General features: G+C 34.0%; 3 protein-coding genes and 1 long non-coding RNA gene across 9 annotated transcripts in view; 2 read left to right on the top strand and 2 right to left on the bottom strand.

Annotated features, from left to right (window-relative positions):
- Positions 1–22285, bottom strand: part of Grd (GABA-gated ion channel) — a 292539-nt gene that overhangs the window by 196249 nt on the left and 74005 nt on the right. The gene's annotated exons all lie outside the window — the stretch shown is intronic.
- On the top strand, positions 726–2432 carry LOC143263988 (uncharacterized). The gene is made up of 3 exons (XM_076528972.1): positions 726–863; positions 1698–2291; positions 2403–2432. Exons 1-3 carry the CDS (start codon positions 726–728, stop codon positions 2430–2432), a joined length of 762 nt encoding a protein of 253 aa, XP_076385087.1.
- On the bottom strand, positions 6639–10280 carry LOC143265882 (uncharacterized). The gene is made up of 4 exons (XR_013040656.1): positions 9820–10280; positions 7219–7586; positions 7026–7132; positions 6639–6951 (listed from the first exon to the last, which is right to left on the bottom strand). It is a non-coding gene; the product is annotated as an uncharacterized LOC143265882 (long non-coding RNA).
- On the top strand, positions 10484–21390 carry LOC105663507 (uncharacterized). Its single transcript, XM_012293158.2, has 4 exons — positions 10484–10667; positions 13412–13603; positions 18060–18262; positions 20820–21390. The coding sequence occupies exons 2-4, from the start codon at positions 13457–13459 to the stop codon at positions 21154–21156; spliced, it is 687 nt and encodes a 228-aa protein (XP_012148548.2). The 5' UTR covers positions 10484–10667; positions 13412–13456; the 3' UTR covers positions 21157–21390.

Raw genomic sequence — 22285 nt, 5'->3', positions numbered from 1 at the left:
TACCGCTTCACCGTTTGGATAGAAGCGCGTTATAAAATCTTTTAAACGTATTGGTTACGTTTCCTCGATTCAAATGAGGCCAAACACGATATAATTTGGATAATATTTATCATTAACTAAAAAAATGTGTTGTTTCGATAGATTGACTCGGGAAGCGTGAGTAAATCCTCGCTATGCAAACGTGAACCGCGGTGAGGAGGAAACAGCAAAATAGATTTGCCGAAAAATAACAGCGGAAGTGGTTGTGTTGTGAACTCAAGTCAGTGCAGTGAACTCTGGGGGAGAAATTATCAACGCATTTTTCAGTGGATGGAGAGATTACTATTCATAGGCTTGGTGATTAGTTTTTTAATGGTGTTAGTAGTAATTTTTTTCAAGAGGGAGAGGGGTGATGAGAAAGTTAAGTTCCAAATGTATAGTTTGACGCAAGGGCGAGAGAAATATGTTTCTTCTATTGAACTGTGTGATATGCCGTCGAGTTTTTCCCGTCTGGTGAAATTTGTGGGGCATGGGAAGTTTGCGAACCTACCAGATATGCGTTTAAAGATAAATTTAGATGATTTGTTCAGCGGACGTTTTAATGCCTATGTGCGTAACATCGTAGAATTGGGAAATAGTGAAGTGTATGACGTGGGTAAAGACGACAAAAAGACAAGAGTGTCAATTGTTGCCACATTCGGTGAAGAAGTAATAGTTGATTTTAAAGGATTGAAATTAACGCACGCATGTCTCGCGAAGAAGTGAGCGCTTGGAAAGAGGAAGGAAGAAATAGTCGGGAAAGGAGCGTTGTGCGAAAGACCAAGTCCGGCGAGGTGTCGGGCGTATTACGTCCAAGACGAGAGAAAGAAAAGAGGGATGACCAGGTGAAGTTAGAGTGAAGATTAGTTATTTAGGGGTAGGGGAGGGATGGCCGGGGTAAAATTAGATATAATCCGCTCGGTCAGACAAACGATGCAGTAGAGAGGTAGTTGTTTGATAACATGCTCAAGATCAAATCGGCGTTGGGATAAATACGGCTTGAAGTAAAGTCTGTAACGTTCAAATAAGACTCGATGAAAAAGGCTTTCCCGCGCCCTTGGCAAAAATGATAGTCGAGCATCCGCTTCTAATGCAAAGCGCGAATTTAGGCCGAGTGCGGTGATGTCCGAATCTATCTCTTGATCCCTACGACAACGACAGCCTTGCCTGACTAACCTCATGCTGAACGGGTGAAGGCTTCCGGTAGGTTTCCGCTATCGTTCTCCCTTCGCGGGGAAGGTGTAAGAAAGAGAGTTTTTGTGAAATGTAAACAGGGACTTGGTAAGCATATGTATGTGGGGGCCCAGGGGTTATCGGTCGTGAATTTGCTATTGAGCCCTGTTATGTTAGTAAATATAAACCACTCTGCGAAGGCACAGAACCTCCTTCCTTACTGAGTGGAATTGCGCGTAGGGCTTGCACGTGAAACTCATACACGTGAAACTCATACACGTGAAACTCATACGTCACGTGATTTGCAATGTCATGTATTGTACAAGAAACGGCACTAAAAACATGGAGCGAAAATCGAAAAGGAAAGTATATCAGAATAAATGGTGAAGTATGAATATTTTTAAGGGTTGGTTAACAACATATGAAAGCAACGATAAAGCTCTCTGCACGACTTATAATAGAATTATTGTTTGCGCTAAATTAGAATTAGACATTCCCAATCAAAGGTGCACATTAGAAATGTCAATAAAAGCCCTAACATCGTCCCATCTGCTTCATTATCTAAACTCACGGTTGAAGATAATGATCACATAAATAAAATTAAGAGGACCGAAATAAAATTAGCAGCTTTTTTCGCGGAACATAACATAGCTTCTGAAATTATTCGTCATATGGTTCCTCTATTAAAAGATATTTGTTCTGATCCACGGGTGGTAGAAGATTTTAAACTGTCTAGAAGAAAATGCGTGCGAATTATAAAAAATGTTTTAGGCAAACGCGAAACGGATAAATTAGTTCCTATATTAAAAAATCAAAAATTTTCAATTTTAATAGACAAAAGCACAACTATCGCTAACGATAAGCTGCTTTGTGTTTTGGTCAAATATGTATCGCCGGAAAATGGAAAATGTATGACAAAATTATTCGAATTATTACCGTTAAATGGTTTAAATTACTCTGCAGAAAAATTGTATTCTGCATTTGAGAAGTCTTTCAAAAATAAAAATATACCGATATCAAATGTCGTGGGAATTGCATGCGATAACGCTGCCGTGATGATAGGTGTTAAAGATTCTTTCGTTAGTAGACCCCAAAGAGAGGTACGGCTCTCATTGTGTTAAATTGTATTTGCCATTCGTCGGCACTCATTGTCAGCAAAGCTTGTTCAAAATTACTTGTGAAAATATTTTACATGCAGCATATTTTTCTAGCAATGCGAAACGATCAGCCATCCTGTGTGAATTCCGAAAATTTTATAAAGTAGAAACGCGAAAAATTTTAAAGCTGTCAAACACTAGATGGCTCTCTTTACAGAAATGCGTTGTTAGACTTCTCGATAATTGGGAAGTCTTAACATCTTATTTTCATTTAGAACTTCTCGAAAATCCGAGTAATTCCGCATAAAAAATTTACGATATTTTAAACAATAAACATATAGAAGCGTATTTGCTGTTTTCGAAATATTCTTTAAGTACTTTTAATGAATTTAATATGCTTTTTCGAAGTAATAAAATTTTAATACATCAATTAGCTGAAACTAATGAGCTTCTAAGAAAGCAGATGGCATCTTTTTACAACCGCGTGTAATTCAAAACATTAATATAAATACAATAAATGTAACCAATTTTTTGCCATAAATTTCAATATATCTTGGCCCGTTATGTGAATCGTTCATAAATTACAAAATCTCCAGAATTTATTAAAGGAATTAAATCGACATGCTTATCGTTTTATACAACCGCGTTAACTGAAATGATAAAGAGATTACGATACCACGATAAAGTTTCTCGCGAGTTTAAATTTTTAGATTTTAACATAGCTTTACGCAAGGAAAGCAGGCTTACCTTTCTGAACCTGCAAAATTTAGCAACGTTTTTCTAAATTTCAGATGTTACGGCTTTAGCCTATGAATGGAGAATATTGCCTTATGCATTTAATGGTACGGAAAAAATTCTTTTGTCTAAATTAGAAATTGATGACACGTGGAAGAATATTTTGCAAAAAAAAATTAATGGTGAACCATTTTTTCCAAATTTACAGAATTTAGTATATATAGTTTTGTTTCTTCCATATTCTAATGCCGAAGCAGAGAGAATATTTTCTATCGTTACGGACAAGAATAAAAAGAGAAATCGACTAGATATTGCATGTTTAAACGCGATTAGTAAAATACGTTCAATTTTTCATAGTAATAATGTTAATCGCGCAACATTCCAAGCAGATTCAACACATTTAAAATTGAACCATTGTAAAAATTTATTTATTGATTAGTATTATTATTAGTACTTCATACCAGGGTGGTACTCGTAACAACGTACCCATACAAATATGTACGGGTACTGCATCTGAACCCAGGATATTACATTCAACGGGTTCAATATGCTAAGTCGCTTGTGGGAAAGATCGAGCGGAATCCATCCTTTTGCAAATATGTCTTGTGAACAGATGAAGCCCTTTTCACTAGAGAGGGATGCTTTTATTGCTCACAATCCGCATTTGTGGAACGATGAGAATCCGCATGCGATCCGCGCGCGGGAAGTGCAACAACGCTAATCCATAAATCTGTGGGCTGGCATTTGTGGGGATTTTATTGTTGGGCCGTACATTCTGCCGGACAGATTAGATGGACCAACATATAAAATGTTTTTGGAACATGTTCTGCCGACCCTTTTGGAAAAAATTCCATTAGAGATTTGACAGAACATGTTTTTCCAACATGATGTTGTTCCAGTCCATTATGCCGCAAGTGTTCGGTCTTTCCTAGATCATACCATTCAGGACATGTGGATCGGGCGTGGCGGACCTCCTGCGTGGCCCCCCAGGTCACCAGACATGAACCCGCTGGATTTTTTCTTCTAGAGATTCTTGAAGGTAAGATACAAAATTTTCTTAAAAAAAGAATTAATTTCATAGTATTTTCAGTAAAATTAAATGTCAAATTTTTCAGAATGAGGTGTATCGAGAACCGATTACCTCTCGGGATGACCTGGTGGATCGGATCCGCGGGGCAGTTACCAGCATAACTCTCGCCATACTGCGCAGAGTAGGTGACAACGTTTTGACTCGGGCTCGAGCGGCCATTAGGGCCAATGAAGGGCATATTGAGCCCTACCTATAAAAATCGGCCCCTTTCGGGGCCAATTATGACATATGTTTTAAACTTAAGTATTGTATATCTGTTTTAACGGAAGGAACAAACCCTCCAGTGCGGGTTTTAGTGGGTAATATGCGCTTCTTGCACGAGTCCCTACCTAACAAAAAAACTATTTCAGAAATTATAATAGTTGTAAAAATCGGCGTCTTTTGAAGTCATCACAATTTTAACATGTTTATTACCATAATACCTAGATTCAGATAATATGTATATTTATTTGAGTTAAAGAACAATTTTAATCGTCCATTACATGAAACGTTTTTGCTAGTTCAATTTTCATGTATTTGAAACATCCTTCTCAAATTATGAAAAGAAATAAATGTTTTCATTGAAAAATATATCGTGTTTTATTAAATTTAATCCCATAATCTCTTAATTAAGCTCTTCAAGTTATATCTAGTAAAAAATTAACTATCATCAGAGTAATTGGCCAGATCAGTTGAGAATAAAATTACTATTAATTAACATTTTTAACTAAATGAAATGGAATAAATCAATTCCTGCTCATATTTAATTTAAAAAATACAAACAACTTAAATAAAACATACCCATTGCTCCATGTAAAGATTATCATTGATGAAAAATATTTATATCAACAGGTAGATTCACCCATCGTAGCACGAACAGCTGATGCCCTGGAAGGGCCAATGAACTTTCTGGGCGGGAAGCGCTCGCTTTGAATTGCGGCGTGATACCAGGATCGGTAGAGGATGCCAAGAGGATAGCTTCTGCTTTGTTGGAAGTAGGCTATGTTTCTTCCCCAGTTGTGTTCTTGGAGAGTTTCTGAGGCCCTATCGGGGCAAAACCCAAAATAGATATCCGGTATTTCTACACCACCCCGGAGGACACCCGTCCTACCCGAAGATAGTATCCAGTGTATTTCTTTTTTCTGTGTTATCCCTCTCCATTTTCCAATCTTTCATTATTTAGCTTAATTATACTGTACTACTGTGAAAGATACCAGCCGAAATAAAATGTATCGTAGTTTTTAATCGAAAATTTCGCTTTCTTGCTATCAAGAGGATGTAGTTAAAATTATTTATGAATTTAATTGCGCGTGTTTTCATTCGGTCTATTTACGTGTCGGACTCGCAGTGACTAATTACTGCAATGTGACACGAAAAAATGATAATGAAAATTAATAATGAAAGAAGACAGTGATAGCTGATACTAAAGTAAGTTGAGAGTTTCTGCGTGGTAATTTAATCATGCTATCAGTAAGGATCAATGGACGTTCATTGCGTAATTCATCAAGATACATTATGCAGCAAAGTTGTGAAATTATCCTCAGCAATGATAATAAGGACAAAAATCATTAATATTATTAAAGGTGGTAAAAAATGTCTGAATTATAGCAAATTTCAGCAGTTTCTCCATGAATATAAGGCAACGATACTTATTGTCAGATGTACCTTCATATTTTGAAATTCTGTAGCCGATCTATACGGCTATCTGAGAGGGGGAGAACGAGGTAAGGACCATATCAGCCGCTCTTGGATTAGCCTAGGGACTGCGACAGAATAGTTCGGCGACCAATATTTACTTGCACGAAACATCCTACAAATGCTGTTATACCAACGATCATTTTTTCGAGATCTACCGGAAAGTGAACACGTTTTTTACAATGTCTTACGAGCGCACGAACGCGGAATGCTTTAACATGATATTTTTGCACGGCCAATATAACGGGGATGCGGTTCTTGTCGCCGAACGCTACGCGGAACAGTATCGTAATGCAAATCTTCCCACTGCGAACTGTTTTCGCAGATTAGGGAATAGATTGTATTTGACCGGCTCGTATCATCCTATACAATTTAATACAGGACGTCCGTATCGGATTCTTACGGTACGAACGGACGAGGTGCTCGAACAGTTTGAAGACGACGGAACATTGAGCATTCGTGATTGCAGCCGACGATTGGGGTAAGTAATGTGAAAAATATTGAAATATTTTATTAAGATATAAAAACATTTATTAATAGATGTCTGTTTCTTCTTTCAGCAAGAGTCGCTCCACGGTACACCGCACTCTTCAGGTAAACGACATGCACCCGTACAAGTATGTACGGGTGCAAGATTTGAACCCACAAGATTTTACTCGCCGAGTGGAGTTCGCAAGCTGGATTTTGGGGAAATCGAGCGGAATCCGTCGTTCCTCTCATGCGTTTTATGGACAGATGAAGGCTCTCTTTGCAAGATAAGGGAGCTTTAATTCCTGCAATTCGCAAGTGTGGGACGTACAGAATCCGATTGAGATTCGCTTACACGCTGCGTAAGTACGCTGGTCAATCAACGAATGTGCTGGCATTTGCGGGGATTTTGTTGTTGGACTGTACATTCTGTCACTCAAATTGGACTGTCCTTCATACAAAATTTTTGTGAAATATATTGTTCCGACTCTTTTCGAAGAGTTTTGGAAGAATTTGGATAATTAGATATTTGGAAAAATATGTTCCTCCAACATAATGGTGCGCCTATCCATTATGACGTGAGCGTCAGAGCATATTTAGACGAAGCGTTTCAAGACAAGTGGATAGATCACGGAGTTGCGTGGGCCCCAAAAGTTCTCCAGAATTGAATCCGCTGAATTTCTTTTTCTGGAGACACTGAAAGGTAGGCAAACTGTTAATCACTACTATTACATATATCTGAACAATTAATTTAAAAATTAAGAATTTACATTTTATTTTAATTGTTACAGAATGGGTGTACCGGGAGGAGGTAACCACACAGGAAGTTGTGATAGCTCGCATACATGACACGGATGCAAACATCGTAACTGACATGCTGCGACAGATGCAGAAAAATGTTATAAAGAAAGCACGAACGTACGTATCGATAGGGGGTGGGCACATGTCTCCCCTTTGATGTACCTTTGGTAGTAATCGGACCCCTTCGGGGCTGCTCATTACGCAATCGAAGGAATAACCCCAAATAACATGCCAACAAAATTATAAAACAAATTGCTCCTTTCAGAGTCATACATTATTGCAGAAACGTAATCGGACCTCTTCGGAGCTATATATGAAAGCAGAAACGAAATCAAATTACATTTGCCAGAAAGTGAGAGTGGCAGTGATCATCTTATGAACTGAAGTCGGTACAGTGCAATGAGTTATTGAACGATGCCAATGTATTCTACGGCAGGTCAACATCGGTGAGACGACCCAGTGGCAAGGACTCAAACATATTCACTGCTGGATTATTTTCAAATAATGGGTGAATTATTCCAATAAATTTCCTGTAAATGTAAAGTAGATGGATTAATTAATTTATGAACTATTACATAGAATCTCTTTTTTGTGAACAGAATAACTATCTACCATTAAAATGCATAAACTTGTTGGATAATATTATCTTCAGGAATAAAACACCCAATTTTCGATATTTCACATTCCTTGTGAATAACGAATGCCAGTATTCCAGAAATTCCAATTGCACAATTTCAATTAAGTACACGTAACTAATTCCGTTTCTTGTAAATGAGAAATGAGTAAATGAATGCTATTTTTAATTATTCTGTTCGTTATTTAACCGACAATGGACATCGCCTAATTGATACACGCATATTTTGATAAAATTTGTATATGTTCTAGAACTCGCAAAAATTTTTGACAAGTATTTTTTTATCGGTGAATATCCATTCTGAAGTGGTACAAATAACCCTTAAAAGTTGGGGACGAAAAAACTATTTTTACAAACATGTCAAACTATTAGATCTAGATAAAAAATTAAAATTGTGAATTTTTCTGTTTTGGAAGGCCAATAATATATCGCAACAATGGATTTTTGAAAAATTTGTTTTGATTGTAGAATCGATTGAAAGTGAGGAATTCAAACACAACGCCCTATATAGATTGATTGATCGAGAGATCATAACAGTGTGATGTTGAACATACAGAAAGCAATGCGCTCAATTGTGATCCATGGCAGAGTAACGACTCACACTCGTTAAAACACGAGAAGGGATTAACGATATGAACTTAAAGAAAACTGTCTTGAAATATTTTCTTATTTCATTATTTGTATTACGCTATCGTATGCGCATGACAAATAATTTCTTTTTAATTTCCTTTGTATACATATGTCCTGTGTGATTATTAATTTTGTGCGTCTATGAAATTTTTTGTGGTGTGTGCGAGTGTATTGGGAAGAACGGAAGAAGAAAGAATAAAGAAGAGAGGAGAAAGAAAAAGTACACGCAAATGAAGAATTAATAGAAACTAACTTGTGTTACAGGAAAGCGAAAAGAAGTATAGTTCACGTGCGCTAAATTTATGCAGAATGCTTTCCCAATAAACGTCTGCCAGATCGGAAAACGTTTTTACGAGTTCACCAAAGATTACGAACGACTGGTACGACGACACCCACAAGAAGCAGAAGACGATTACAGCAAAATCTCGAGTTAGAAGAAAGGGTAACGCCGTATTGCCGACGAACCGACAAGTATACGACGGATTGCAGCCGAAGAGGGTGGTGTCAGCAACAGCACCGTGTGGCAAATTTTGAACGATAATGAGCTGCACCCATACCACTACCAACGAGTGCAGGCATTAGAAGAGGGTGACTACGAAAGAAGAAGAAACTTTTGTTCGTGGATGCAAGAGAAAATACGGACTGATGAATCCTTCCTTTCACGAATATTATTTACGGATGAGGCGAGCTTTAACAGACATGGAATATTTAATTTCCATAATAGCCATGTCTGGAATGAGGAGAATCCGCACGCGACGTTAGCCATTAATACACAACGGCAATTTTCATTGAATATTTGGGCATTTTGGGTAACGACCTGATTGGTCCCATTGTTCTGCCCAACAGATTGACAGGTGAAGGATACCTGGACTTTTTAAAAAATAGATTGCCTGCACTACTAGAAGATATACCGTTGGAAATAAGGAATAACATGTGATAAATGCAAGACGACGCACCTCCGCATTCTACAATTATTGTACAGAACCACCTATCGACATACTTCGAAAACAGACAGATTGGAAGAGAAACACACCCGTGTACCGTAGGCTGCACGGTCCCAAAATTTAAATGCCATGGACTTTCATTTATAGGGATATATAAAGGCAGTAACGTATTCAACCTCCGTTAATTTAGTAGAACTACAACAGCGAAATGAACTTTTCACACGAATCGTCAAAAATGTGATAGATTTCCAAAAAGTGTAAGAAAATGTAGTAGAAGTTGACCGTGTCTAAACTCGAAACATCGAAGACTGTCAGTTTTGTTGTTAGTTCCGTATAAGGGTGGGTACAGGCAGAATAACTGCCTGTGTGATAATTATTCAAGCAAGTACCTACGTTCACCATTCATCGCGCACATGTTGTGTGAGCGACCATTGATATGTTAAACTACACAAATTTCTGGAGACAACATTACAAGACCACACTGACATTTATTCTAAATGAACGGTCTTATTTTAATACACTAAAATCATAACAAGCGTTATATACGACACATACTTCTCTGTTTATTACATTTTTCATGTGCTGATTCTTTTATTTCGAAGCACTCCAAAATAATCACATGAACGGTGACAAATTGTACAAAGTAGTCTCGAAATAAACTTTATGTTCATATTCACATAACTATCAAACGTGGTAAACGCTGGTACGAACAGGTTGCTAATTTTAATTTGTAGGGAGTGCCCGCAAAAGTACACGCGAAGAGACTCTCAGAGTTTGAGGATGCATCACTTTGAAGACGTCATATTTCAACCGAAAAAGCGAAAATCACGTCGACACACTTCACTCTAAAGCATCCACATTTTCTACCTTCTGCTTCAAATTTACGTCACATTCTGCCTTATATCATACATTTTCACATTTTCCTCGCACGTTTTACGTGTTTCAAATAATAAATCCGTTTTCACCAGTAATAGTAATAATTATTCTCTTTGAACTTTAGCACGTATATTATTAATATAAATGACTTAAAAAATTGTAAATATTTAATTCATATTATTAGTACATTTAAACGTTACCTATTCGGAAATACAAAGTGAGTAATAAAATACACATCTGTACGATCTTTTATACAAAAACTGAAGTTACTAACGTTATTTTGCGAATCGAGATTAACAAAAACAGAAGAAAAAAACGCAAAAACCACGTATTGTATGAAATGTCAGTTTGCGGTTAGTTCGGTCAAGTTCAAAATGGTTTAAATAAATTCATAGTTATGAGAAAATTCTATTTGCATCTTACATACACTTATCAGCAATCATTCTTCTGAATAATTATTAATTAAAAAAATGATGGAATATTGTATCTCAATAGTCAAATTTCTGTGAAATTTTAATAAATACCAGGTACCTTATTCATTAATACCAATAAATTTAATACTCGAACGATACCCATAATTTTTATAATTTGAATTTTAAACTACAATTTGTTCCGACTGACATTTATACAGTGATATAAATCTCGATTACTCTAATCCTTCAATATAACGTTAAGTAAACTTGATTGGAGTTTTAATAAACTGACGTTTGTCTACTTGGACATTTTTAACGAGAAACTAACACATTATAAGATAACCCAAATATTCAATTAGTGCATGACTAATGAATATTTTTGTTAATAATTATCTAAATTTATGATTGATCAATTTTTTTGAAACAAATATTCTTTTATCGTATTTCTCGGATACTGTTCTTGTATTTTTGTTATCACTTAACTTATAATAATTTATTATTTCTCTATTCATATGGAGAATCGAAACTAATTTTCAGAAGAAAAAAAACAGTTCTTACTTTTTGCCTTGCAAATTTTTAACTACATATGTGGAAAAGGTAAATGTCATAGTGGTCAAATTTTTGAAACAGTAATTAAGATAATTATAGTTTCTTCGCTTAGACAATATAAGATTATAGCTAACGAGTTATAAATAAATTAAAATCTATAATTGAACATTTGTGTCATGACCTTATCATCAAACCAAATATTACATATCTAAAAATTATTTGTATTATACTGTTATAAATAAGAATATTTGTTATTTTGGAATATCTCATTCCTAATAAATTCATTTAATTTATTACCATCGGTTTTTTCTCCGTTACATTAATTTTACAATCTAAAACTTTTTGTCAGTCATTAGTAACGAAGCGAGTGTTTTAAAAGTTTCTACATATGCATGAACATCCTTTTGTATGTTATCATTTTTCTTGTACACATTTTTTTGCATTCTGAAACACTTATGTAATTTTACAACACCAGAAAAATAATTGACTGTATATTAAAAATTTTTAGATTTTATATAAAATTTTGAATATTAGTACAGCTATTATTAACATGATTGCATAGAAAATAAGAGGCAATGAATTCCATAGATCTGATACGTAATATATCTAAATCAACTGCACTGTCAAAAATTTAAAAAATAAAAATTATAAAAGGACTTCAAAAACTAAATCTCATCAAAAGTACTTTCTTGGCTGCTCGAGCGTTATGCAACCCACTTAAAATCATTAAATATTGAAATATCATAATAAAAACTATATTTGTGCATAGTGAATACATTCTCCCATTAAATTTGGATCAGTTTAAACGTTCAAGACAAGGAGCAATATGAATCGTATATTTTCAAAACAGTGAGAGTTAATTTTTCCTAAAAAATGAGATCACGTAAATACTTAACAGTTTATACTTTAAAAAATGACAATGCTTCATTCAATTTAAAACTAGGCGCTAGAAAAAATTGCGTAGCTATTGACTATGAAAGTGGTGATACGGTCAACGTGGTTAACATTTGTTTGATCTCACATCACTAGATTATTAAAATGTTATAAAACAGTGTAAACGCAGTAATGCATTTATTTTACAAGAAATTAAACGAGAGACTTCTTTCTTTTCAACAAGAAATCTACGAAACTCAATTCAAAAACGACTGAGAAAAAATACTAGTGCAGAAAAAAGGTAAACTCGCCGAAGATATTTTGGTTGTCTTGATATATTGATTGAAATCATCGATGGAGGATAGAGAATTTATCAGACGATTGATTTGCTACCAACATTTTACAGAAAACCGACAAAAGGGTATAGCCGGAAAAGGTAGTCAAATATGCCCTTGAGTCAAATGAGAAACCCAATTCGTCAGTCGGTGGCATATCCAAAAGAAACATCTCACACCAAGTTTCAATCCCTTGTCTCATCCGTGGGGGTAGTAAAAGGGAAAAAACGAAATTCCGGTTTTAAGCCCGTTTTGCCTATTGAATTTCGTACAAAAATTCTGAGACATTGAGGTCCTCGTAGCGCATATTATAGAATTAGTTCAGATTTTTGATCGCAAATTGTAGTTGTAAAAAATCAAAAACAAAAAAAGAAGTCCGAATCTTATCCGGCTATACCCTTTGAAAGAATCGCGCTGGTGCCTCCGTGTAATGATGCCATACTTATTACATACCAAAAATAGGGTATGAAGCAGTTAATTTAGCTTATATACCTCCGACGCATCATGAATATTTCAGATACTACCTCATTAGGAGTGTCAATAAATAATAACAATGTCTTATGTTAAACTCAAAAATACATAAATATATTTAAACGTTTAAAATGTAATATACTGCTCCTATTTTATGTCTTGTTATTATTTATAAATAATAACTAGATTAATACGTACTATATTTTAAGCAATATTTAATTCTTCAGAATTGAAGTTCAATGATGTTTACAATTAACTAATTATTAAAATGGTGCAAAGTCCATTTATAGAATGTAAATATATATTATTTTGCTTAAATTCGCTTAGAAGAAATTTATATAATCAAACTGCACATTGATAAATTAGTAGAAACATTGTCAAACTTGATGCAATTAATCTATATTTTTCAATTGATTAATATGCGAATCTTTAATTTACATATATGCTAACTTTTAATTAAAAAGCAAAAGATAATGTACTTACACCAGTTTTAAAATATTCGGTCCATATTATTCACGAAGATCCTACTGAACTGTTCATTACCGGAATTCGTTTGAACACTGGAACGTTTACCTTACATTCATTTTTCAATTTGTGCACAAAGTAACACAGTTTTCATCTTTTGTACAGCACCTGAGCTGTGTAGTTACAAGCAGTGCAAGCTAGTAAATCAACATGGTACACGGGTCGAAACCACAGCTAATGAATCATGTTGTTGATGCCGTGGTGCATCTGTGCGAAAGGAAAGGATCTACTGCTCGAGATGTCCTTGATTATCTTCGGCAAACTTCGAAGTTCAAACCACGAAATTTGACGATGCAGGTGAACAGGAAAATATACTCATATTAATTTGCTATTTAACTCATAATTTACGGACGAAAATTACTTGTACATTACGCACATGTGCATTGTAGAACACCGCGTCGAAATCGTACACACCTCAATTCTTTCAAATTGGGTATTTAAAGAAAGTTGGAACTCTGTATTTACACAAATAACGAGACCATGCAAATATATGTGATGTGCGGGAGAAACAAGTCGATTGAGACAGGTGCTAATATAAACAAATAAGATGACCACATACAAACAAGTGTGACTCTGGAATCTTAAAATTGATTATGTCCCCTATTTTTCTGTACAAAGCATCTGTCTTGCCTAATGTCACATCTTGTTGCACGCCTACTCTTTGTTTTCAATGTGTGCATCATTTTTCAACTAAATTTCTCGTATGATTCAACCGTCATTTTTGTATCATTCATTTTATTCGAGTGTATATCGGGAATTCAAGAATATTCAGAAAATATGACAAATTGACAACAAATTGTCAATTAGTTGTCAATTGATCAAAGATAAAAATATATTTTACAATAGCTAAATCCTTTATGAATAAGACAAATGAGAATTTAGCTAAATTACTTCAGCAGTTTCTGAGAACAAAAATTTCTAAGTGAACTCTATTTTCGCCAAAATGAGCAAAAATTGCAAACTTTGAAGACTTGTCATTCCTTAACAAATTCGAAACCGGCAAAATAAGGATATAAACTACCCTAATTTCACATGGACTATAACATATTTCGATTAGACCAAGATCAGAGATGGTGACTTCCAAAAGTGATCGATTTAGCGTTGGAATGACCCGTATGTATGTTTCCAAAATGTATTAAAGTGGACCTGTGTTACTAGAACAGAAATGAAATGATTTATTGGAATTATGGTTATAACAGGACCACGAACAGACAATAACATTTAAGACTGTTTAAAAGATTCATAAAAGATCCTTCACGAAAAAATTATATATTTCAAAAAATAACGACTCGTACAAGATTTCAAAAAATTTGATATTTCTGCACTTTAGAAGCAGCATTCAAATGAAATTTGATTCTGACAGTTTAACAAAAAATTCAACCTATTTTACATTACTAAGTTTCAAAACTAAAAATTTAACTTGCCAGAATAAGAGATTTCTTTGAGTGAAGGTATGATATTTGTTGGAGAGAAAGGCTATCATTTACGACATATAATCCTGCTAAGATTATGAAATATGGGCTGTTAGCATGGACTGTATGCGAAAGTAAGTCCGGATATGTAATATATCTAGAAATAGACTGTGTAAATGGTAAACGACTGTAAAGTATAACGATGTCTCTCTTGCGTTCAGTATTAAATAAATGGTATCACTGATACGAAAGCAATTATAATATCGTACGAAATACTGCATTCTTATAACAAAATAAAACTAGAATATACGATACTATGAAAGAAAATAATTCTAAAAACTGGCATAAAAAGAACAAGTGGCATTCTATGTTGCTGAAAAGACGACTGTTGACTTTTAGTATGCAAGCATAAAAAATAGATAAAAGCTATAAATGCAATTCATTTTATTGATATAGTGTTGACGTGACACCAAAATAAAAAAAACGAAAAAGAATAATATGAACTATGTATTATAAAAATATAATAAATTCATGAAAGGTGTTATTCATGTAGATCAATACGTTCCCATTATTCGATGCTTTTAAAAATAATTAAATAGGTTTAAAACGCAGTACTATACATAACGAGTATTGTACTATTCAATAGCTTCATAATATAAAAAGATAAATTCAGGTACTACGGGCGGCTATAGCTGCTATGCATAAAATGCCGCGTATTGTACATTGTATCATACATATGACAAACTATTAGTGTTACTTCAAATCGAGCACCGTGCACATTTTTGGCGCGGTGGCACGTTCAGTGGAAATACCACGACGGAGAAGTCGCCCGTAGCGAAATGGTTAATTATAAAAACTGTTGCAGTTATAATCTTGAAAAGCAGTATAGCGTGATCCAAAAAAAAATATGTAGTTCCATTTAAAAACGAAAGTTCACCATCATATCTTCTACATTTAATAACTTTTAACAATTTTTGTTTACGCCGAAAAAGTATTCAGTCCTCAGCGATCGTCAGCGCCAGTCGCGCGCCGTCCGCATGGACTGCATAGGCCACGAATATTCAGCACTCAAAGGGTTAAATACCCATACTGCCATTAAAATCAAAGTTTCCATTTTCGTCAATACGATCTTCGTATAATATTCACGTGTCTGATGTATTGCATGCACACTAACAGCGAGCTTTAAATATTCGAACTTTAAATGATTCATTAACGATTCAGATTAATAAATCAGCTATACACGTACATAAGATTTGCTGGATTTCAAACCTTCACTGATTTATGGACCGAAGTTCGGAAGAATTATTATGTAGATATGTGTGAATAATTACTCTGCAGATGGATCATAATCCGAGGATCAGGTGTAATAAATGGGCAAGTTCGATCGCTACCACCTGTTAGAGAGGAACGTTACTCACCGCAATTAAAAGTAAAACGCGTTTTGCGTAAGAAATCGAGTCTTGAGAAAGTTGCGTACTTCGAATGAAACTAAATAGATATCAATAATAAAGTTGTTCGTACGATAAAGTTAAATTCAGTTTGTATTTAAAAGGAAAATAAATACTTTTAAATGATAAAGTGATCAGCAATATTCTATTTCAGTTACCTCGTTTCATCTGAAAAATATATTAATGATATCAATTCAGATGAATATAGATACATTCAATAGTATTTTGATAACTATAGTTATCATTGCTCAACTGGAACGTTATGTATCATCTGAAATGAACTCGTTTTGTATTTTTGTGACGCTTCACAAATTTATCATACAGTTCCTCTTAAATTATCAACGTTACACAAATTTGATATACTCAGCTTGTTCGAGGAACATATAATTCATCCATTCTTTACTTACGAGGAATGAACTTTTTGGAATGAAGTTATGACGTTTAACACGTTGCCACAAATGACGGCTATAGCCGTCCGATCTTTGGTGATATGTAGGCAAACGGCGGCTATAGCCGTCGTGCACTGGCAGTCATAAATAATTGAACAAAAAGTGCGTTTCTGAGCGCGATCGTCAAATGAAAAGTGTGCGGCAACGTGTTAACCTCAATGTAAGAAATAGGATAAAAAGCTGAAAATATTAGAAGTATAAAATTATACAAATACTATTATCCAAAATGATTCGCTTGTACACAGACTTAATTTCGAAGTGACAAAGGAACAAAGAGTTTCAGTATTTTGAAATTATATAAACTTTTTATTTCAAGATTCGAATGAAACTCGAATGAACTCGCTTGTGGGCAGACTTGACTTCAATCGTACAACGTCGACACTCTCAATATGTTGAAACTTTGAAGACTTCAAGGTTCAAATAAAATTCAAATTGATTTGCAACTTCTTTGGCATATTTAGAAATATTCGACGTGATACAAAGCACTTTGTAGTCCACCGTAATCCAACACTTTCTCGTTCACACAGACAGATTCAATCACGTCAAAGCTACGATCTTGAAGAGGTCATCAAAAATCGCTCAGGTGTAAAGCGACCTATACACATCGAAACTTGCCTTGAGACCAGGCCTCAAGTGCCTACACACGGTAAGACTTGCCTCACCGCATGCGGCGAATCCAGGCTGTTGCAGAGGCTTGCCAAATTATTATACTCGTACGAAAAATTTCATATTTTGCAGCTTTTATCTACGAAAAAGAATATATATCATGATTGTAATGTTACAATATATTATTTATACAATATGAATTGTATATTTTCTTGCGATGTATTATTTTTTAACAATAATACATGTAATTAAAAATAAAAAATAGAATACTTGCACGTAAACCGTACATTATATTATTATATTGTAAATATTATACAAGAAAATACAATTCTCCAATATTTCAACATTTCTGCATTTTTACTTGCACTCTGCAAAATTACATCTGCCGATTTAAAAGAAAGTTCTCGTTAAATCACTAACATTAATTTGAAACATAAAATATTTAATATATATACTTATATCCACGCGTATTTTTTATTCCAGATGATGGCTTACTTATATATTTAAGTATCAACAGTAATATGAAACTATTTAAATTTACATATTTTTTTGGATAAAATATGTTTAGCATACGAATTTCGATGTCTAGTGTAGATATAGTGAATGTGATCTGTACGTTATTCAAACAAATACGAATTTTATAATTCCATTCTCCTACTTGAGTTACACGTAAAAAAGTATATAATTTTGCAATTTACACTGTCCCTCTCTGTTGGGGGTCGGTCATCATCAAAATAGGAATTCAGGAAATACCGATCTCATTCTTCAAAAGTCGCAATGATATACGACACAAAATGAAATTTCCTTTCTCCTTTTCTTACGAAACAACTCTTTTTAGGTTCATCGAGCTCTGAAGCATGCAGTAAATGCCGGACTCCTGCGACATCGAAGTGGTCGTTACAAAGCAATATTTACAACAAATTCCGTCCAAAATAACGAACGCGAGAATGAAAATAGTGATAAAAAATCAGTCGAGGAAACAAGCAAACCCGATGCACAGCTATCGTTTGAAAGAGTCAATTTCAATAATAAACAGAACAGGTTTGCATTTGTGATTAAATTCAACAAAATTCCCTGGAAGTTGTTTAAGATTATAAATGTAACTTGACTATTATTGCCGTTTAGTATCGACAATAGCAGTCAAATTCATTTTTCATTAAATCGTATACTCTACTCAAAAGGTAAATACTGAACTCCCTACCCTGCCATTTTCATGATAATTCAATAATAGTTTACTCGATCAAAGTAACCTGCAATAACAGCTCGATTTCATGCTTCAGCTATGTTATATTTCAATTACTGCATTAGTGCCCATCGTTATATTTTTTTCACGTGTTTGTACTCGCGTTGCTTCTTTTTAACCAGTTAAGGGGGGATGCTGCTTTAGGAGCCCTAAAAAGAGCGTTTTTTAGGGAATTTTTTTAGGACAGAAAAAAAAGGTGACCCTAGTGAACTTTTTAGATTATTTTACTACTAGTTTGAACGAGAAAAAAAACAATTTTTGTACAGAACAATATTCAAACGCAGCCCATTTTTATGCACATGTGTGCAACGCCTTTCAATTGCAGTCTCCAATCGGCGGGAGATGCAGTTCGTAATTTTCGTCTGAAATTAAAAAACCAAAGAGAACTCTAATTTTCATAGTCTTTCCTTCTATTTGAACTAAAAAAATTCACGAAAAATATTTTTAAACAACTTTTTTAGCAAGTTGAAACAATTTTTTTTTTCCAAAAAAAGGAGAATTTTCTTCAAACCTGAGAAAATTTTACAATTTCACAATTTTTTTGTTTTTCTTAGTTCAAATAGAAGGAAAGACTATGAAAATTAGAGTTCTCTTTGGTTTTTTAATTTCAGACGAAAATTACGAACTGCATCTTTCCCGCCGATTGGAGACTGCAATTGAAAGACGTTGCATAGATGTGCATAAAAATCGGCTGCGTTTGAATATTTTTCTGTACAAAAATTGTTCTTTTCTTGTTCAAACATGTAGTAAAATAATCTAAAAAGTTCACTAGGGTCACCTTTTTTTTCTGTCCTAAAAAAATTTCCTGAAAAACGCTCTTTTTAGGGCTCCTAAAGCAGGATCCCCCCGTAAGTGTGTTTGACGACTATATCTGTCATGTATAAAATTTTGTTACAATTTGATATTTAACCCCTTAACGCAGTTTTTTTTGAAAAAATCGGACAGAAAAGTCAATTTTTATATACTGCGCTTTTGTTCCATGGAAAAAGGCTATATTTTATTGTTGAATAAATAAGTGTTATAGCTTACAATCCCATGTAAATGATAAATATCAATAAAACGATTTTTTTTTTCTTTGCTTTCACATTGTTATTTTCAGTTTAGCCTGTTTAGCGCGCTCGAATTAACTCGAGCGTGCAAGTTACGGGGTTAAATTGTAATTTTGGCGAAAACTAAATTATATTCGTAAATTGTAATATGTTTAAAATGTTTAAGATCTACACGAAATAAAATAAACAAAGAAAAAGTGCAAATTATTTGAGATGGATTCATAAATTCTGGAGACCTAACTCGTCACCGCTTGATTATCGCGACACACACTGGGGCGCCCTTTGCAAAAAGATCGCCACAGTTAACTGGTTAAAAGGAGCATAGAACACGATTGAAGTTGCTAATTAACTGATGTCCGATGAATTTTTATATTGACCTTCCCCTATATTTCAACAGAGCAAATACTTATTTGTGCGGTTGCAGAGTTTTCAAAATTTTGAATAAACTAATATAATTTGTATCACAGCAAAATCTAACGCACTGTAAGAGGGTTCTTCAACAATCCCTCATTCTTATGCAACATATTATATTACGTAGCAATTTTCATTAAATTTACTTTGATTTATACATTAAATTCACGTTCATTTATACATTAAATTCATTATAAACGTAATTTTCAGGTACTTCCATGTCATTAAATATTGTAAATTAAGAATATTATCCAAATATTTAATAATCTCTTGTATTACATTATAACCTTTAAACTAATATGGTATAAGTGTTATTTTATTGTAGTGATTTCAATGTCATCGCGTATGTTTAATTTTCTATTTTCGAGATCGGCCATTTCATATGCAATAGCCTAATGCCATTTTAGAATGTATAAAGCATGAATTCAGATGAATATAAATAATGCAAGCATTTACTGGTTATCGTTTTTTTCTATATCGAATGTCCAATTATCGCGTTTCCTGTCACAATAATCCATGTTATGATAGTCACAGAATTAAAGTACTGAGTTATATTTGCAATATTTTTTCTGAAACTTATCTATCAGTTATTTATTGAGACAAAATAAAATTGAATAAATAAAATTTTCTTACATTTTCTACACTACTATAAACAACATATTTTTGTAAAGAACCAATAGAATAAATAGGTATTCCAGATAGTAGAAATTACTAACGTTAAGCTTTTGAAAAATGAAAAATTAAAAAACACATCAAAATTATTAACAAAAATTTTTAAAATTTAAACCATAAATCAAGGTATTCCCAGTACAAAAAGTTTTTGGTCAGATTTTAAAATAGCACGTCAGGTGTGATACGACTTGACTTAATAAACCATTTTTGTTTAAATCTATAGCGGGAACCGTGAAAAGGAACGCCATACAGGGAAACGGAAACGCGACCACAGCAGTCAGAGAAGGCAAGAAAGGCTACACAAATCCGAGAGACGCCAAAATCCACTGAAACATGTAAGAAAAATACAAAAGCTGAAGTATAAAGAAACAGATGGAAAGGATCGGTTGACACGATATAACAGTCCCGATAGAAGGGTGAAAGAGGATTTCGGTAACACGTCTAGATCTTCGTCTATTCGTAAAAGTAGCAAAGCGAGACGGAGAGATCGAAAGAACTACTCTGATCCATCTGATAGTAGCAACTGTAAGGACAAAAAGGCTAGAGGTAAGAAATCGTAAGGGTGCAAATACGGTTTGTAACACACCATACGATACATCCGAAACCTGGAGACAGAGTGCATTATTCATAACCTTGAAAGGGTATACAGAACTTTTAAGAGAGTGTTAGTGTACCTTTCAAACCCTAAAGGAGACGGATTCACAGATGCTAAAGTCCAAGTGCGAGTGCAAGATATAAATTTGTATTGTACTTAAGTTCAGGAATCGAAATAAAAAGATATTCTTTCCTTCCTTTTCTTTTGTTTGCATTTTTCTTAAACTTTATTTCACTTGAAAATATATTTGATTCTATGAAATTTGTGTTGTCAGAAACAGATGTTTTTGAATCTGCACAACAAATATTCCATGACAGCATGTTTCATTGACGAAATATTCTAAATGAAAGCCTAAATCGATAAGTATGGAACCTGTTGAAAGATCTTAGTAAGAATACACTCTTTAAAGTAATTTGTTGTGATCTTTCAGACTCCGTTGCTATTCTATCTGTAACTTATCGTGGTTCATCCTACATAGAGACTTTTTCCCGAAAAAACATGAGAATTTACGAACATCACATTGATTAGTTCTGTAGATGAACATGTGGATAATTTGAAAATTTTAGTTGCAGTTTAAGGTTCCATTGGTGTTTTTGCAAAATCCAATAAGACGGATCGTCGGCCATGGCTTTTATCATAAAATTTTTTGCTTCTTTCGTGTTTCGAACTTATTAGTATGAATTCAAACGTGATAGTCCTGTTATACTTGAAAGGCAATAGTTGCGCTTAAATACGAAATATGAAACAATTGTACTAATACACTCCCTTAAAATCGACCCTAATTTTAGTTTATATTATCACTACATTCTGTCGCATAGAAATTGTTGCAAGCAAACTGCCGTCGATATCTTTAGGCCTGAAATGGCTTACATTTATTTTCATAGAAACTTTTTCCTTTCCTTGTTAACAATTGCTCTAGAACCTTCTACAACAATAATAAAAAAAATAAAAAAAAAAAACAAAATTAGAAACTTTTTCGCAGAAGATCATGATAGAAATATCCTTTAAAAGATGTAATGGTCTCGAAAGTTTGAAAGCAATTATTTCACATATACAAAGTAAGCTGCTTGCAATAAGAACAGTGAACAAAACAC

Source organism: Megachile rotundata, chromosome 2 (genome assembly GCF_050947335.1).
Source record: "Megachile rotundata isolate GNS110a chromosome 2, iyMegRotu1, whole genome shotgun sequence".
Taxonomy (NCBI): domain Eukaryota; kingdom Metazoa; phylum Arthropoda; class Insecta; order Hymenoptera; family Megachilidae; genus Megachile; species Megachile rotundata.
This window is presented reverse-complemented; position numbering and strand designations above follow the sequence as displayed.

What these genes read in the sequence shown, in the direction of transcription:
- LOC105663507 (XM_012293158.2), top strand. Translation starts at nt 13,457, where the DNA reads ATGGTACACGGGTCGAAACCACAGCTAATGAATCATGTTGTTGATGCC. An exon ending in CACGAAATTTGACGATGCAG is followed by an intron (nt 13,604 to 18,059) that starts GTGAACAGGAAA and finishes AACTCTTTTTAG; the next exon opens with GTTCATCGAGCTCTGAAGCA. An exon ending in TTCAATAATAAACAGAACAG is followed by an intron (nt 18,263 to 20,819) that starts GTTTGCATTTGT and finishes TTAAATCTATAG; the next exon opens with CGGGAACCGTGAAAAGGAAC.
- LOC143263988 (XM_076528972.1), top strand. Translation starts at nt 726, where the DNA reads ATGTCTCGCGAAGAAGTGAGCGCTTGGAAAGAGGAAGGAAGAAATAGT. An exon ending in AAGAAAAGAGGGATGACCAG is followed by an intron (nt 864 to 1,697) that starts GTGAAGTTAGAG and finishes TCCCAATCAAAG; the next exon opens with GTGCACATTAGAAATGTCAA. An exon ending in TTAGTAGACCCCAAAGAGAG is followed by an intron (nt 2,292 to 2,402) that starts GTACGGCTCTCA and finishes ATATTTTTCTAG; the next exon opens with CAATGCGAAACGATCAGCCA.